Genomic DNA, 17,797 nt, shown 5'->3' on the forward strand with positions numbered 1-17,797 from the left:
AGGGAATGGGGACAGCTGACACAGCCTGCTTTCACTCTCTCCCTCTCTCTCTCCTTCTTCCTCCTTCCTCCTTCCTTCCCTCCTTCCCTCCATCTCTCATGCTGGGGATCAAATTCAGAGCTGCATGCATGCCTGGCAAGTGTTCTACCACTGGGCATTCTTAGAAAGAAACCCTAGAGGAAAGCAGCAAGCCGAGGGCAGGAGGAAGAGTCTGTGCCCACCCCAACCCCCCTCCCTGAAAGAGAAACACCTAGTTTACAGGAGGTCTTAGTGTCAAGCTACAGAAAATCACCCCATTTTAGCATAGGAGAAGGGTTTACGGGAAATATATCCAGGGTTGAAAATTTTTGGGTAGCATGGGAAGGCCTGTGGTGGTTGGACAAGTTCAAATCTAAAATCACACAACAGACATAACAGGAGCTGGAGAGATGGCTCAGGGGTTAAAAGCACTTAGTACTCTTCCCTAAAACTTGATACCCTTTTCTGACTCTTTGACCATTTGCATACACAGGGCACACACATATACACTGGCATAGATAGCACACACACATGCACACGTGCACACACGCATGCACACACACATACACACTCATAGGTATAGATATATCTTAAACTTACATGGCAGTTGCAAAGGAGCTCATCTCAACAATGGACCCAGGGTTGCCCCCACATTGCTGATCCCCAAGCTTCAACACTGGCTACTACTATCCCTGGAGAGTAGATTAAAGAGCTTCTACCATTGCCTCTCCTACATGCAACCTATCACCTGCCTCTCTGTGCTATCAGCTTAGTAAGAGTCCGGGTCAAGTAAACCAGATCACCAAACTCAAGGTCATGTACAATTGCTCTGGGTCAAAGGGTACCTTGCTTTTCATTTCTCATAGTGAGAGATAGTCACCAACTTACGGGATGGGTATGTCAGTTGAAGAAAGGCCAGCTGCTCTAACAACACAGCTGAGCACCGGAGTCTGTGACACAATGTGTGTTTACTTTGCAGATGTAGAGGTGGCGGCACAGTGACTTCATTTAACATCACCAGGAGTCCCTGCCAATGCTTCTTTATACACTGCTTTCAAGGTCACCTCAAGTGTCAGTGTGGAGCTTGGCAGCAAGTGGAAGAGTGCAGGAAAGGTGTTACAGGCCAGGTTTGAGCACAAAACAGCCATTTCCTTCTATGTTGTATGGCCCCTACAGAAGTGATGGGACTACCTGGAAAGCAAGCAGAGCTCTTGGAGTTTCCCATCTTTCTGTGATCCTTTAGTTAGTCAGCTGATCTGGGCAGGTGGCTTAGCCATTTCTGTGAAAGGAGGGTGAGTCACTGTGCTTTCTCTCAGAAAGGGAGACCACCTCATCCACTACGATAATTATTCAAAGATTATCAGATTAATGTCACCCACAAGTCCATGTCAGGGTAATAGACAAAGCCTGTGCCAATGGGCACCAAGTCTATTGGCCAAATACTGCCTGAAGGGGAAGACAAGGAGCCAAGACATTCCCTGTGAACTGGGGGCTCAGGAGAGAGCATCTTGAAGATGACAGCTACCCTCAAGAGAGGCGTTGCCCACCCCTCCCCACCCCACTCCCACCTCCTAATTAATGGCAAAAGGAAACCAAGGGAGATGAAGGCAGGCCCTGAGTTTACAGCTAGATCAGGGTGCAGCCGGGCAACTATGTGACTGTCTATCTGGGTACCCTGCCTGTGGGGTACTTGCTTGAAACCTGTGCCACAGTATTTACTTGGTCACAGACACTCAACAATTGCCTCTCATGCAGACTCCAGAAAGCTCCATACACCTTCCCAATTGGAAAAACAAAACTACTTGCATACCAGTGCCTTAGGTGGACAACCTGGGTGCCTTGGCTTTACAGGACCTCACTTTCTGCCCTGGAGCCTTGATGTGACTGGGCTCCTCCACAGCTTTGACTTAGAGACACAGTGATGGCGTGCCTGGGAAGGAGCTGGAGTCTCCTTTCTGTTACATTTGACATAATCCCTCTTGGGGAGCAAGTGCTGCATGAATAACCCAGGACTCAATGCCACAGCTGGCCTCAAGGGGGCAGCAAGGCAGCCATCAAATCCCTGCTACAGTGCCTGTCACTGCTGGTGTCCTGTGGGCACTATCCTGTCACAGTGCTGGTGTCCGGTGGGCACTAGCCCACCACTGAATAGGACCTGACACCAGTTGAATGTACGATCAGGGAATTGGGTATGGATTTTGTAATGCATGAAAAAAATCACTTACGCTAGTGGTGACACTTTTAAACAGACGTGTTAAGATTATGGTGTGGTTTTCCCTAAGCCATGCTGGCTCTGAGTGTGACTGGGGATAACCAAGGGAGAGTCACAAAGGAAGCCAAGAACAGAAGCTCCAAATACTTATATGTGCAAAGGTGTGACAGATATTACAGTGCTCGGCCAGGCTAAGGAAGGAGAAAAGCAAAGACACGAGGAAAGAGGAAGCAGGGCTACGGTGGCAGCATCAAAGAGCTGTGAGCCCAGGAAGTGGGCAATGAACTCAGGAGGTGAAATACTAGAGGAGACAAAGTGGCCACTGGAGGCTTGGCTGCTGTTTAGAGGGAATCGAGTTTCGGTAAACCATGTCTAGAGGTGTTTCCCTGAGTATGAGGGGAAGAGGGAAGGAGAAAAGAAGGAAGGAGGCAAGAAAGGGAGGGAAGGAAATAGAAAGGAAGGAGAGGGAAGGGAGAGGATAGAGGGAGGTGGGAAAGGAACGGAGGAAGGGAAGAAGGAAGGAAGGAAGGAAGGAAGGACATAAAGAGAAGGAGGAAGGGGGAGTGGGGAGAGAAGAAGGAAGGCGGGGAGGAGTGGGAAGAAGGGATGAGGAGGGAGGAAAGAATAGAGAGAAGAGAGAAGGAGGAGGGGTGAGGTTAAACAAGGAAAGACTGAAATAAAGGATGTCTAAATGTTCTAAAAGTCTATTTGATGTTAAATTTTTAAGTCTCGTTTTCTCAGAATCCCTTCAAACTTTAACATGGCCCCACCCTGCAGGCCATTCATCAGCATCTTGATGGCTCTCGCAGAAGGGACACTGAAAGCACAGACAATTACTAGGGTGAAGCCACCCACTCCCATTGGAGCTGGGGAATATAAAAAAAGTAAGATTTATGCTCCTGTCTGTGGGAGATGTTATCAGCTTTCTCACAGTTTGGCTGACCGCCATAACCGCTGGCCCACAGGGACGTGTGAAAATATCCCCTAGCCTAATCTTATCTAAAGCAAATCCAAACCCAGAGCTTTATCTTAACCAGCAGATCCAAACACAGCTCTCTCGCTAATCTTGAAGCTCTAAATTTTCTTCCTCTTGGCAACAGTCATTTCTTTGTCATGTCTTCTAGTTTTATGTCTACATAGCTTGAGTAGTGTGTTGACTCCCTGGGTTCCAAACTTCATCCATAAAGTAGGATGATGTCCCCCATGAATGCTATTACATGCAGTTCCTTTCCTTTCTAATCGGAGGAGCCTACAGCGTGTTGGTACATATGGCAGGTCTAGGTGGACAGGGCATGTCCCATGGGCTCTAGGAGAGTCTCTGCCAGCTTAGCATCCTGCCCTTGGGAAGGCTGTGTGAGAAGGAGGCCACTCTGAATGGTCCGTGAACTAGGAATCCCCAGCCTCCGAGTCCAGTCGGTTGAGTGCTCTTCTGGCCTGTAAACAGAGCAGACGTCAGGAGGTCTGATTCCTAGGGATGGTTACAGAATTACACATTTCAACATTTGTTGGGCACTATGCTGCCTGGTGTGCCTGGAAGCTTTGATTAATTCTTTTTAAATATATGTGTGTATAGGTATGTGTAAATTTGTGTGTATTTTTATGCATTTGTGGAGGCCAGAAGTTGATGTCAGGTGTTTTCTTCAGTGGATAACCACCTTATTATTTTTATTGTTGTTGAGAAAAAGTCTCTCACTGAACCAGGAGCTCAGCGACTCGGCTAGTCTTGCTGGCCTGCAAACGCCTTGTCCCTGCATCTTTACACTGGAGTTTTAGGCTTGATATACACCTCAACATCTTCCCTCTTATGTGGGTGCTGGGGGGGGTCTGGGCTCAGGTTCTTGTGCTCCTACAGCTCCCACTGAGCCACTTCCCCAGCTCTCTGGAACTTGCTTTTCATTGGAGAGTATTTAACACTTAAGACACCAGTTTTAAATTCTAAAGGCCCAGACCCTTCTGCTCTAAAGAAGATGTGGCTCTGGGGAATTGTAGAGCATATTACAGAAAGGGGGCTCTCACCCCTGTCATCTGCATAACCAGGTAGGCCTGTGCATCCCATGAGACACCTAAGACTTCCTAAGTTGATAAGCGCCACATAAATGGATGTTGTCCAGAAACAAGTTAAAACCCATTGCTGTTCAGTCAGAGGTACCAAACCATGTTTAAAATCTAGCTTGTCTAGCACAACACAGGGAAAAGCTTGTTCTTAGGGCCATATCTAAATGCAAAGCAAATTCCTACAGACTCTGTGGAATAAAAATGATTTTTAAAGAAGAATAACTTTTCTGTTGTGCTCAGCAAGCAAACAAGTTATAAACGACTCTGGCACACCTAATATGCTTTTGTATTTCCTTCTCCTCCCGCACACTGTGACAGTGTTCACCCCCATTCTCAAGGTCATCACTAAAAGAAGCTGGGGCAATGTTTCTGAAGAGTGGGACTAGGAAGTGCAGGAGAAGCTGCTCATGAAAGAAAGCAAGACATCAAGGAGCCTGGGGGTAGGGCAGTGAGCCAGCAGGGCCCTGGCTTTGGCTATGCTGGGAGAGATCAGAGATCACATCCACAGACTGGTGCCACCACCAAGATCACAGAGCACAGCCTTGAGGGTCCTAGGATCAAACTAAGATTGTTAGGATTAATAGCAAAAACCTTTACCCACGGAGCCATCTCACTGGCCCAAGAAGCTCTCTAGATTTTATCAGATATAATTAATATTCTTTTAACCCCTTTCAAATCAGTTCTAGCCCACATCTCATTAGCTACTTTGTTGTTGTTGTTTGTTTGTTTGTTTGTTTTTGAAGCAGGGTCTGATGCAAACCAGGCTGACTTCAAATTCACTATATAACTGAGGAAGGCTTTGAACTCTTGGTGCTCTCGCCTTCACCTCCTAAGTGCTGGATTACAGGAATGTCCCAGCATGCCTGGTTTTATGTGTGAACCTAGGACCTTGTGCATGCTAGGTGAGGCACAGCCTACTGAGACACATTCCCCCCTTCGTTACTTTTTTTTTTTTTTTTTTAATGAAGAAAGGGTTTAGAAAGCACAAGAGGGTCATTTAGCTCAGTGTCATTTCACTAGTGACCCTTTGTGTGGGGTTTGGGCTGAAGCTGCCCTTGGCTTCAATGCTGTCTGGATTCTAGATACCTTGCTGTGGGTTCATGCTCTCAGTGACATTAGCCAGGGTTTTGATAAATGGGTTCCTATATATTTCTAGACTGTGTGCTTGATCTTTTGATCCTATGTGTAGGGTGTTCTAGTCTTGTTGGTTTTTAATGTAGTAGATTCTCTACACTGTCCCCACCATGCTAAGATCATTTTCAATCCTAGATATGTCTTCAAGGGGATATCTAGGGGGCCCCATGTCGTCAGCACACAATCTATTTCCTTCAGAGTCTTTATGAAAATGTTGAAGAAGGCACAGCCACCATTTACAGAAGCTGATCTTACTCCCATTCTCATGAGAAGCCCTCTGGAAACATACCTGTCCACAGTTTACAGCACGCTCTGATCTCAGCGTGGGTGGCCTAAGGTTAGGGATACTTTCTATGAATAACCTCCCCAGACAAAGAAGAGTAGAGCCCTCACAGGCTGGCAGTGGCATCTCCTGCAGGGAATCCCTCCATAGTAACTCTGCACAGCAGGCACCTGGATGCTCTGGGGACATATCCCCACACCACCTTTTCTCTCTACTTGGCTATCATATACAGTGTAAGGCCATCCAGTGTTCAAAATTAGGGTCTATAGGGTTAATCAAAGAGTTATGACATTGGGAGAAGAGGCAGGTTCTCAATGAGGCAGCTCAGAACTTTCCAATGGTAACACTTCAGCACACATACCTCCAACTGTTTTTCATTGTATAGGATGCAGAAACAAACCTTAGGCTAACCCAAGCCCTGTCACCATTGGAACTAAACAGAGGTGGGTCAGTGGGATGGCTCAGCACATACAGGTAACTGCTCCCAAGTCTAACAACTTGGGTTCAATCCCAGAGACCCACATGGCGAAAGGAAGGAAAGAGCTGACTCTAGCTGGCCGGCTGTTAAATTCAGCATGCACATTATGGCACTGGAGATCTCCTTAAAAAAAAAAAAGAAAGAAAAGAAAAGAAAAGAAAAGAAAAGAAAAGAAAAAAGATAAATGTAACTTACACACACACACACACACACACACACACACACACACAAATGATGTAAGCCAGATGTGCAGCCTGGGAGTGTAACCACAAGGTTAAGATGAACCCACAGCAGGGGTCTTACAATGGCCTCTGAGCTGGAAAGTTTGGTAAGCCAAAGACAGGAGCTTCAGTTAGCAGATCCTCTCTGGCCCAAAGCTCAGAAAAGCTCCAGGTTAGCCCACTGTAGTAGGCACAGTCAGCTCTTTCCTCTCTCTCACACTCATCCTGAGTTTGAGGCCACGTAGTGCAGCCTTTATGTGAGGGCAGAGTTAAAGCCCACAGAAATGGAAGGCTATGAATTTAATTTTCCTGCGTTAGCTGGGAAGGTGGGGTGCCGTTCTCACATACGAGGTTCGGGTTAACCTGGGCAGAATACAGTTTTCATTCACACCTCAATATTCTTTGCTCTTGACATGGTTGGCCTACTTTGTCCCATGGCTTGTATTATTTCCTTTCTATGATGTATTGAAAGCTCTCCTCTGCTCTCCACTTCCTTATTTGTCTGGGAAGGTGATCCAGGGCTCTGACCTCAGGTTGTCTCACCAAAGACAAGTGACTCTCCAAGTCTTCAGTACCAAGTCTGTGGCCACCATGAAGGTGTGTATCTACCCAAACAGAAACACAGAGAACTGAGGAAAGTAGGAATGATTGTGAACTGATAAAAAGCTCAGTGCAGTGGCACAGACCTGCAACTCCAATTCTGGGGAGATGGAGCTAGTCGGCTTGGTGAGCTCCCGTTCACTGAGAGGCCCTATCTCAAAAGAAGCAAGGCAAAGGGTTCCTGAGGAATGACACTCAAGGTTACTCTCGCCTACATATCTACCTACCTACCTACCTACACACACACACACACACACACACACACACACACACACACACACACCTTGCACATAGGTACACACCCAAAGAGTTAATAGTTATGTGAATCATGGCTGTTTGGTAGGTCTGCTTTAAAATGAAGAACACACACTTGATTCCAACACCTTCTAGCACCTTCAAGAGACACCTCAGGGGATTACAAAGATGGCTCAGTGGCTAAGAACACTGGCTGCTCTTCCAGAGGTCCTGGGTTTGGTTCTCAACACACACAGCAGTTCACACCTGCCTGTAACTCAATCCCAGATCATCTGATGCCTTCTTCTGACCTCTGTGTGATCTAATGCCTCTTGTGTCCTTGGCCAGGAACCTATTGCCAGCAGAGGGAGGTGGAGGCCATCATGGAAGGGGATGAGGATAACAGAGGCTGCTGCTGCTGTAAACCTGGCCACCTACCACACCTGTTGTCCTGCAACGCTGCCTTCCACCTACGCTGGCTCACCTGGGAGATCACACGCACACAGTACATCCTGGAGGGTTATCGCATCATTGACAACAATGCGGCCACCATGCTGCAGGTGTTTGACCTCCGCAGGGTGCTCGTCCGCTACTATGTCAAGGTATGAAGTGCTTCACAACACTATGCACGAAGCCTAGGAAGTGGGGGTAGGGGTTGAGAGGCAGAGTTCCTGAAAAACCCTATGCAAAAAGTGTCATGCATGAAGAGGTTTTCCCCCTAGCTTCCCTAGGAGAGATGCAACCAGGCTTTTTCTTTCTTGAAAAACACATCAGGGCTTTGTGTTAGCCTAAGCCTGGGCACAGGAGGTTGGCTGCAACCTTGACTAGCAGTCCATTTCCGCCACAGCAGGGTGTACTTGTTATGACAGCTAATTTAAATATTCAGGGTGCATCAGCAGGACCCATGTTGGAGTTGCACAGTAAATCATTAGCTGCTGCGTAAATGTTCCAGCTTAGAAGCAGAAGTTTGGACTGGAGCTGTAGCTTGGCTGGCAGAGTGCTTACCTAGCATGCACAGAGCCCTGGGTTCAATCCCCAGCACTGCATAAAACCCTGTGGTGTGGTGTACATCTATAATCCCAGCACGAAGGAGGTGGATGGAGGAAGGAAGATCAGAAGTTCAAAGTCATCCTTGGCTACATAGAGTTCCAGACCATGCTACAAAAGACCCTGTCTCAAACATTCAATCCAAAAATTAGAAAGAACAATGGTTTTAAAAAGAGAGAGAAAGGAGAGGGAGAGAAAGGGATGGAGAAAGAAAAGAGTAAGGGAGGAAAGGGAAGAAGAGAAGATAAGAAATGTGCAGCTTGGAGACACCCACAGCTAAATACTGAGCCAAACTGGAATACAGATGCAGAGAGGGAGGAGTGATAAGAAAATGGGGACGAGACCAGGTTACAGAAACCCACAGAGACAGCTGACCTGGAAAAGGGGGAGCTAATGGAACCCCAGACTGATAGCTGGGAAACCAGCATTGGACCGACTCAGACCCCCTGACCATGTGTCTCAGTTAGAAGGCCTGGGCAGTCTAAAGGACCTCTGACAGTGGAACCAGGATGTATCCCTGGTGCACGAAAGGACTTTGGGAGCACATTCCCCATGGAGGGATACTCCCTTAACCTAGAGGCAGGAGGGAGAGCCTAGTCCCTATTCGAAATGACTTGACAGATTTTGTTGATCCCTCCTGGGATAAACATGAGAGTCTGGGGGATTCAGGTGTGGCCTGGCCCTACAGATAATATAGAAGTCACCAGGCTATTAGCCACAACCATTCCCAGCCATCTGGGCAGATTGGCTATATACCTCTTCTTTTGAAGAGACAACCCTGCATGCTTAACATTCCTGGTTTCCCTAGTGATTATCTATGAGCAAAAAGACCTCATGCCCTCTACACTGTGCTGAGAGCCAAATGGTACCCATCTGAGGCCTCAGATCCCTGCCAGCCAAAGCTGTCTTTGATGGAGACAAATATGTCTCCCCTTAGCCTCTGAGCCATCTTTCTGAAACCAAGTAAATCAAAAAAGTAAAGTTTTCCTGGCTGCCAACTGGCAACGAAATCTCACAGTCTTGGTTGCTTTCTGCAGAGCATAATATACTACATGGTCACTTCCCCCAAACTCCTCTCATGGGTCAAGAATGAAACCCTGCTGAAGTCCCTACAGCCATTTGCCAAATGGCATCACATCGAGCGCGACCTTGCAATGTTTAACGTCAACATCGATGATGATTACGTCCCATGTCTCCAGGGGATCACACGAGCGAGCTACTGCACTGTGTTCCTGGAGTGGATTCAGTACTGTGCAGGGAAAAGACAGGAGGTAGGAGGGGACCTGGCTGAGCCACTGAGTAAAAGCCTAGAAAGCAAGGGTCCTTCACCTCCTCTCTCTTACTGCACTACAAGGTAGATAATAAAAAAATGAGGTGAGAAAAATTTATTTTTTTTGAATAAATGTTTAGTACTGAAGCAAGCAAATGTTTAGTACTTGAGCAAGTAATTGGGAGATAATACATTTTGTCTTCAATAACAGAGAGCTTTGAAAGGATCCATCCCTTCAAATGGCGCTCAGGGTCAATACAGTTTAAGCCTCTAGAATAGCATCAGGACACTGGAAACTTCCTTGTTTAAAATTTAAAACTGTATTTTGTGTATGTGTGTTGGGAAGGGGTGAACCCTGTCAGTTACCCTAGTGCTAGTGAGGTGGTGCTGAGACAGAGGACTGCTGAGGGTTTATTGGCTCGCAGCCTAGCACCAAACCAGTGAGCTCCAAGTTAAGTGAGAAACCCCATCTCAAGAGAGTCATGTGGAGAGTGTGCCTATGGGCGTGCATGTGTGTGCACACACACTAATAAATTAATTAAACTGAATAAAATTGCATTTAGAGGACTCAGTGGCAGAGGGCTTGCCTGACATGCACAAGACCCTGGATTTGATACCCAGCACCAACAACAGAAGAAAATGATTTAATTTTTGTTATAATTTTATTTTATTTGGTGCCTGTGGGTGTGCACATGCATGTGGAGGCCAGAGGTCACTGTCAGTGTGTCCCTCAATCACTCTCCATGTCACTTTTGAGACGGGATTTCTCTGACCCCTGAGATCACTAGTTTGTGCAGATCTATTAGCCAACACTCTACTGGAATCCTTGTCTCCCCTTCCCCAGATTTGGGATTACAGAAGCCCCCCATTTCCCAGGAAGTCTTGGGATCTGAACTCCAGTCTTTATGCTTGAGAAGCACGCACTCCAATAACTGAAAATATAATTTTCAAAAATGGTATTTTGAGTCAGACATGGTGGCTTGTGTCTATATTCTTAGAAGTGGAGAGGCGGAGACAGAAGACTCTCTAGTTCTAGGCTACATAGTGAGTTTTAGGCAAGCCAGGGCTTCATAGCAAGCCACTGTGTTTTTTTATTATTAATTTTGAGATTGCCCTGTGACATATTTCTTTGCTGGTGTCGGGAAGATTTACTGAGCACACTGACTCATGGACATGCCATCTGCTCAGTGATCAGATAGTTCAGATGCTTGGATAACTATCATCTTCGGGGCAGCACTCCAGAGCACACATCTGAAGGCTAGTCTCCTAGAGATGACACCCAGAATAATGGCTGATCACAGACAGAAGTGATGGAAACAGGGAATGGATGTCCATCCACTTTGTTTGCTGAAGGCTGAGTCCATGAATGTTGGTACAGGAAAGAGGTTGAGAGCAACAATCCTAGCAGCTGACCCAGTACATAGATGGTGAAAAAATACCGAACCACGACACTAACTTCTCGGGGTCAGGAAGCCAGTCACAGCTAGGGATATGGGATATGGGCTGGAAAAAAAATAAAAGGACTCCTGATGTGCCTCCTTCATCCCGTGTTACAGTAATCAGACGGTGTGTGTGTGAGAGAGAGAGAGAGGGGACGGGAGAGGGAGAGAGGGAGAGAGAGAGACCACAGAACTAAGCATTGCCATACCAATCAGGTGATCTACCATTGATTTACCTATATGTCTGCTTCATCCTCTTTTCTACTTTATATTTTGAGACAGGGACTTGCCAAGTTGCCCAGGATGACCTCTAATACATTCTATAGTTCAAGCAGACTATGAACTGGCAATCCTCCTGCCTCAGCCTTCCAGGTGGCTGGGCTTGCAGACGTGTACCACCAGGCCCCAGTTTGACTTCATATTAACTGTTAATTAGTCATCAGTTTTTGCATTCATGATCTGTTAGAAGGGCCATTATTGGGGGAGAAAAGAAAAGTCCTACTTGACCTGGCTTTCTGCAGGTCTGCTTCTATGTTAGGAGCCAGAAATGGTGGGCATTCTTGAGAGGAATTCTTGAGAGGGCATGATCTGACCGTGTTAGTGACCTAGGGACTTTGCTCATCAAACCTAACCTTTGCCACCTTTCTTTAGGGAAGTGCCCATTGTGGTTTGAATGTGGGCTGTCTCCCCTATAGGCTCATGTTTGAACGCTCTGTCCTTCAATGATATTGTTTGGGAAGGTTGTAGAATCTTTAAGGCAGCCTGTCATAGTCACTGTTTTATTGCTGTGAAGAGACACCATGACCCAGGCAACCCTTATAAAAGAAGGCATTTGATTGGGGGCTTGCTTTTAGTCCATTACCATCACTGAGGAGGGCATGGTGGTACACAGGGAGGTGTGGTGCTAGAGAGAGAACTGTGAGTTCTACACCCTGATCCATAGGCAGAGGGAGAGAAACTGGGCCTGGCTTAGGCTTTTAAAACCTCAAAGTCACCTCCAGTGACTTACTTCCCCAACAAGGCCACACCTCCTAATCTTTCTCAGATAGCAGCACTCCCTGGTGATAAGTATATAACACATAGGGGTCATTCTTACCCAGACCGCCACATAGGCTTTGAGGATTTATGGCCTATGTCCTATTCATGTTCTACTTCCTGACTGCATACGTGACCAGCCACTCTCCTCTATTGCTGCCATGCTTTCCCTGTCATGGTGCACTGTGCCTCTTCTGTGGGCCAGAATAATAACCTTCTTCTTCTTTAAATTGCTTCTGGTCGGGAATATCATGACAGCATTGAAGAAAGTAAGTAATACGCTTTCTCCGTGCGTATCTTTCCATGTCCAACCATATGAGAGACTGCCTTGGGCAGCAAAAGTCTCCCGTCTCTGGGGACTTCAGAGATGGCTGGTTAGTCACAGTGTCCACCTACAAGTCTGCTTCAGCCACACACATGAGAGCCTGGTTAACAGCTGAGGTCTCATCCTTGTTCTTTTAGCTCTCCAAGGCCCTGGACCATGTGGACAGTGATGAAGACTCACCTCTGGTGACACTTTCCTTCGCCCTGTGCATTCTGGGAAGGCGAGCTCTGGGAACAGCTGCACACAATATGGTCATGAGGTACCTGGGAGACAGTTGGGCTATCCTAGGCTTATGCAGGTGCCTGGGGTTTGTGTTTGATGGATTCTGTCATTTTTTTTTTTTTTCTAAACTGGCTCAAAAGTCTTTCAGATGTATCTTTTCTTGGGAAATCAGGTTGGGTCTGCAAAATGTTTCTTGTCATTGCAAACTTTAGACTGTTGCATTTGGAAATATTAAAAGGGGCAGTTAGAACACAGGGGTCCCAGGTCCCAAACCTTCCAGGTTATAAGGGGTTGGCTGAGAATATAGGTGAAAGGCTTAGCTAGTATGTCTGAAGGCCTGGATTCAACCCCCAGCACTGCATAACCCATGCATGGTGATAAACACCTATAATTCATATACTCTGGAGGTAGAAGCAGAGGTCAGAAGTTCAAGGTCATCTTCTGCTACATAGTGAGTTCAAGGCCAGTCGGAGAGTCATGAGACCCCAACTTCAAATAAAATGGTTGCAAGCCTCCTTATGGATGTTTGCCTGGTGCCTAGCAAAGTTGATATCTGGGAAAGGTTCATTCCCAGCACTTCCCCATGGCCCCCTTTCACCCTCTGTCCCCTGAGCAGGATCTGTCACAGACAAGCTGTGCCTGGGCCCTGCTGTCCCACTTTTCCAGCTAAGATGCTCTAACTAGTAACATCCACTCCCTCAGTCACTATCCATCAGTGGCTATTGTGTGGCTTCGTCTTTGGTACTTAGTACTGCAGAGACTGAGGTAGGGGAGGGGTGGAGGGGGGTATGCAAGCTCCTGATTTACAGGATTAAAATTAGGTTGTCAGCTGAAATCAGAATCCTGGTACATGAGGGAACATTTGAGTTTAAAACTCAGGAGGAAAAAATGGGGCTGAGGGTAGAATTCATAGTCAAGTACTTGCCTGGCATGTATGAGATCCCTGGTTTGAGTCCCAGCACTGGAGGAAAACATGCAGGAAGGAAGAAGGAAAGAGCCCAGAGCTACTCCACTGTCTACCACTTCCTCCCAGCTGCTTAGCTTCTGTCCTATGCCGGGCTGTGGTGCTAGAAGCTGCCTGGGCATCAGCTGTGTGATGGCTCAACTGTAGTCTGAGCTCAGGAGTGTTGTACCTTTTAGAGTGGCACCACGTCGTCTTCTGCCCACGTGGATCTTTTCCCATTGCATGGTTATCAGCCTGCATCCTCCTCAGTGTCCAGGTCACTAGGACACACCTGCATCCCTCAACTTCAGCCATTGGGCCCACTGGACAACATGAATGACAAAAGCATTTATTGGGAATTGTTCCCAACTAGTCAGTGAAAAATATGGTTTGGGGAGATGGCTTGGGATAAAGTGTTCGCACAGTATGGGGACCTGAATTCAGCTCCCCTTACCCACTTCAAAGCCTGGGTGTGATATGATGCATGCCTGAGATCTCAGTGCTGGGAGGCAGAGCAAGGGGGATATGGGGAGTAAAGTTTCTGGACCACATCCCTTCACTCCCAGGGAAGCGCCTGCCTTGAAGGAACAACAGGGCATTCTGAGTGTTCTTCACCGCCCTGGAACAAGCCAGGCCCCCGTGGGAATATTTTTATTTTAGACCCCAATGGCTCTAACAGTTCCCTGATGGCAATAGTTGAGAGCCACCATGGAAAGACACAGATGAAAACAAAGTCAGGCTGCTCAGGAGCTATGTTCAGGAGCTGTGTTGAGGGTTTTTTGTTTGTTTGTTTGTTTGCTTGCTTGTTTTGGTTGTTTTGTCACTGTGGTCAAAATGCCTGTGAGGTGGCACTGGTCATCTGGCCCCTGTGTTTGGGGAACTGGTGTGTCACAGAAGTGACTGTGACAGTAAGGCCAATGCCTTGTGTGTGGATGCCCCAGAGGGAATGAGGCACACAGGAAGAGAGCTCCCTAGGGTCCTGGGGCAGATCTCTTACCCAATCTGAGGTTGGTGACAGAGGCTGACATCTCGAGCACTGGGTGTCCCCAGGGCTGATGAGTAAGTTCAGAAAGCGCTGTGGTGAATCGCCTTATAATGTCTCTCACTGGCCTCACTGCTCTTGCAAAGCCTGGATGTAGCAGTGTGGAGGCTGCCAGTGTAACAAGCCAGTCTGTGCTGGTCATACTTTGATGAGTCCTACAGAATTATCCCCGTGGCAAAGTTGTTTCCCCAAAGCCTAAGGTCCAAACCCAGCTGATGGCTCCAAGCAGTGATCCCTTGCTTGGTACTAGATGACAGCAACTCCAGTGCCAGACTCATTTCCCAATGAGCCTGGGGGTTTTCAACATTGGAGCTCTAGCGGTTCTTTGGGTGACCGTTCTGTGAGTTGATTTTTCACCCCAGACTCTACCCAGTGTCTCTGCAACAGTTGTGTCATCACAATTGTCCCCAGACAATGGACAGATGTCTTCTGAGGGCCCAATCCTGGTGATTGAGAGCCACCATGGAGAGAGCACAGGTAATAGCCAAGCCAGGGGTGGTCAGGGATTGTGTTAGTTTTTGCTCTCACTATGATCAGAATGCCTATAAGAGCAAGTTCAAAGAAGGAATGATTTGTCTTGGTTCGTGGTTTTAAATTCATCATGATGAAAAGGGCATGGTTGAGTGGGTCAGACAAGAAGATGATCAAAGTGGTAGCAGGAAGGGGTGGGGTCAGGGCCAGATGTACCTTTCCTGCTATCCCTGCCTGGACACAGCCATTCTCTCCCTCCCTCCCTCCTCCCTCTCTCCTCCCTCCCTCCCTCCTCTCTCCCTCCCTACCTGCCTCCTTCCTCCTCTCCTCCTCCCTGTCTTCCTCCCTAACACCCCCCTCTTGATTCCCAGCATCCTGGTTCTATGATGAGATAGCCTGTCTTGCCTATCTCTTTGTTGTGCTTTGGATGGGGCTTAGTCTCCAGGATAAACAACCTTGATTGTGCTGTACGCCACTCTCACAGCAGTGACAGCCCAGATCCAGCTGGGCGGGAGTCTGTCCTTCCTCAGTCCAGTCAATGTGTGTGTGTATTCATGTGCCTGTTAAGTGGACATGTGTGTGGAAGGCAGGGAACAACTTCAGCTGTCATTCTTCAGGCACCATCCACTTTTGTTTGAGAAACAACTACTTTTGGTGGCTTGGGCCTCTCCCTGTGGGCTGGGCTGGCTGACTGCCCAGTGAACCCCAGGGATGCACCTATCTCTGCCTTCCAGCTCAGGGATCATAACTGCATATGATCACACCGGCTTTTTAATAGAGGCTTAAGAGGACAAAGCCCAGTGGAGCTCCAAATCCAAATGCACTACAAGCATTCTAGAGGTTTCTAATCTCTTCACTCCCCCCTCTGCCCTGCTTTCCTCCAGGCTGCTTGCTGGATACCATCTTCCTCCTCATTCCCTCCGTGGGGAAAGGCCAGTTATGAAACACCTCCCATTCGAACTCTTCCATGTGTGGGGTCAAGGGGTGATTCCCTAGTCTGGAGGGACTCTCACTTGGGCTCCAGTTCACGTGGAGTCACTTTAATAAAACACCTGTAAGCACTGCAGTGTGTGGTTTTCTCTGAAAAGAGAATCGACAACTAGATGTAGACTCAATTAAGGTCTGAGATGAGAGTGAGCCTGGATGTCTTAGGCTCTGGAGGACGCAATGGCCCATAGCTGAACAAACAGCAGGCTGAGGCTCGTGCGTGCATGTGCGTGTGTGTGTGTGCGTGTGTGTGTGTGCGTGCATGTGCGTGTGCGCGTGTGTGTGTGCGTGTGTGCGTGTGCGTGTGCGCGCATGCGTGTGCATGTGTGTGTGTGCGTGCGTGTGCGTGTGCGTGTGTGCGTGCGTGTGCATGTGTGTGTGTGCGTGCGTGTGCATGTGTGTGTGCGTGTGTGTGCGTGTGTGTGCGTGCGTGCGTGTGCGTGTGTGTGTGTGCGTGTGCGCGCGTGTGTGTGTGTGTTGCCTGGGGAATCTGGTGAGCCCTCAGGTCTTCCTTGGTACTATCCCTTCCTCTTACACTTAAGTGTGCAGTGTGGTGTCCCACACCTTCCTGCACTCACCCTACCCATGACTTAGCACCTCATCTCCACTTTTATGGTTCGTGCCTTTCAAACACCAGGGCATCCTCTGGTGTTTCCCTGGAGAGCAGATGGCAGGCTTCTCTTGCACAGGGAAGCCTCTAACGTACCAGCCTTCTTCTGTTCTGCTCTGCTCCAATGGCCTCTGCCTCCCAGGAGCTGGCTGCCACCCTCAGCCCCCTGGGAGCTTTTGCTCTGTGAAGCCCATAGCCCTTTGGAAAAGGTTACTTCCTCGATCTCTTTCCAGAAGGTTCTAGCTTCCTCCAGGCCACACAAGCAGCCCCATTTGGCAGCTCCTGTTTCCCACAGCCTGCTCTAGGCCAAAGCCTCAGAGTCTTCCTCAAAGGGGTCCAGGGTGGAAATCAAGGATGGTGGAAATCAATCCCACCGCAAGGTGCTGTAACAGCCAGCAGTAGGCGTGCCTCTCTGACACACAGTACTGATTCAGAGGTCTTCTCTGAAACCCTTGAAAATCTTTCCCCATGTGTGTCCTGCACATTCTGTCCCAGGCCAGCCCTGTCCGAGGTGCTGGCTGCCATGTTTGCCCCACCCCTGCATCTCAGGGAGCATTAGAGGGCACAATAAGAAATAAGGGTGGAGGGGAGAAGGATATTTTTCCAACCTATCCCCAGAATACAGGACACATTGTTTTCCTGAGCCCACTCATATTCACTCAGAAAAGGGCCCCGGCCCTTAGAGACTTCCCCTTTGTGACACCCTGTTCTTCACTCACTTGACAGTCAATGACAGGTGAGAAAGACAGGAAATGAAACAAAGTAGGGAAACCTGGGTATGTATGGTGGTTTGAAAGAAAATGGTCCCCCAAAGAGAGTGGCACTATTAGGAGGTGTGGCCTTGTTAGAGTGGGAGTGGCTTTGTTGGAGGAAGTGTGTCCCTGTGGAGGTGGGTTTTGAGGGCTCATATATGCTCGCTCAAGCCATGCCCAGCAGACAGACTACTTCCTGTTGCTTACAGGATGTAGAACTCTCAAATCCTCTCCAGCACCATGTCTGCCTCCATGCTGGCTGCCATATCCCACAGAGATGATAATGAACTAAACCTCTGAAACTGTAAGCTAGCCCCAACTAAATGTCTTTCCTTTATAAGAGTTGTTGTGGTCATGATGTCTTTTCACAGCAATAGAGACCCTAACTAAGACAGTGTGAAAACCTGAACAACCCTGGC

At 48.0% G+C, this 17,797-nt stretch overlaps 1 protein-coding gene across 1 annotated transcript in view; it reads left to right on the forward strand.

The window, feature by feature from the left end:
* Pcnx2 (pecanex 2) overlaps positions 1-17,797 on the forward strand; it is a 158,332-nt gene that overhangs the window by 129,459 nt on the left and 11,076 nt on the right. Inside the window, exons 26-28 of the mRNA XM_051201422.1 lie at positions 7,584-7,837; positions 9,320-9,553; positions 12,489-12,610. Coding sequence (XP_051057379.1) covers positions 7,584-7,837; positions 9,320-9,553; positions 12,489-12,610 — 610 coding nt within the window. The remainder of the gene's footprint in view (positions 1-7,583; positions 7,838-9,319; positions 9,554-12,488; positions 12,611-17,797) is intronic.

Source organism: Phodopus roborovskii, unplaced genomic scaffold, assembly GCF_943737965.1.
Source record: "Phodopus roborovskii unplaced genomic scaffold, PHOROB, whole genome shotgun sequence".
Lineage (NCBI taxonomy): Eukaryota > Metazoa > Chordata > Mammalia > Rodentia > Cricetidae > Phodopus > Phodopus roborovskii.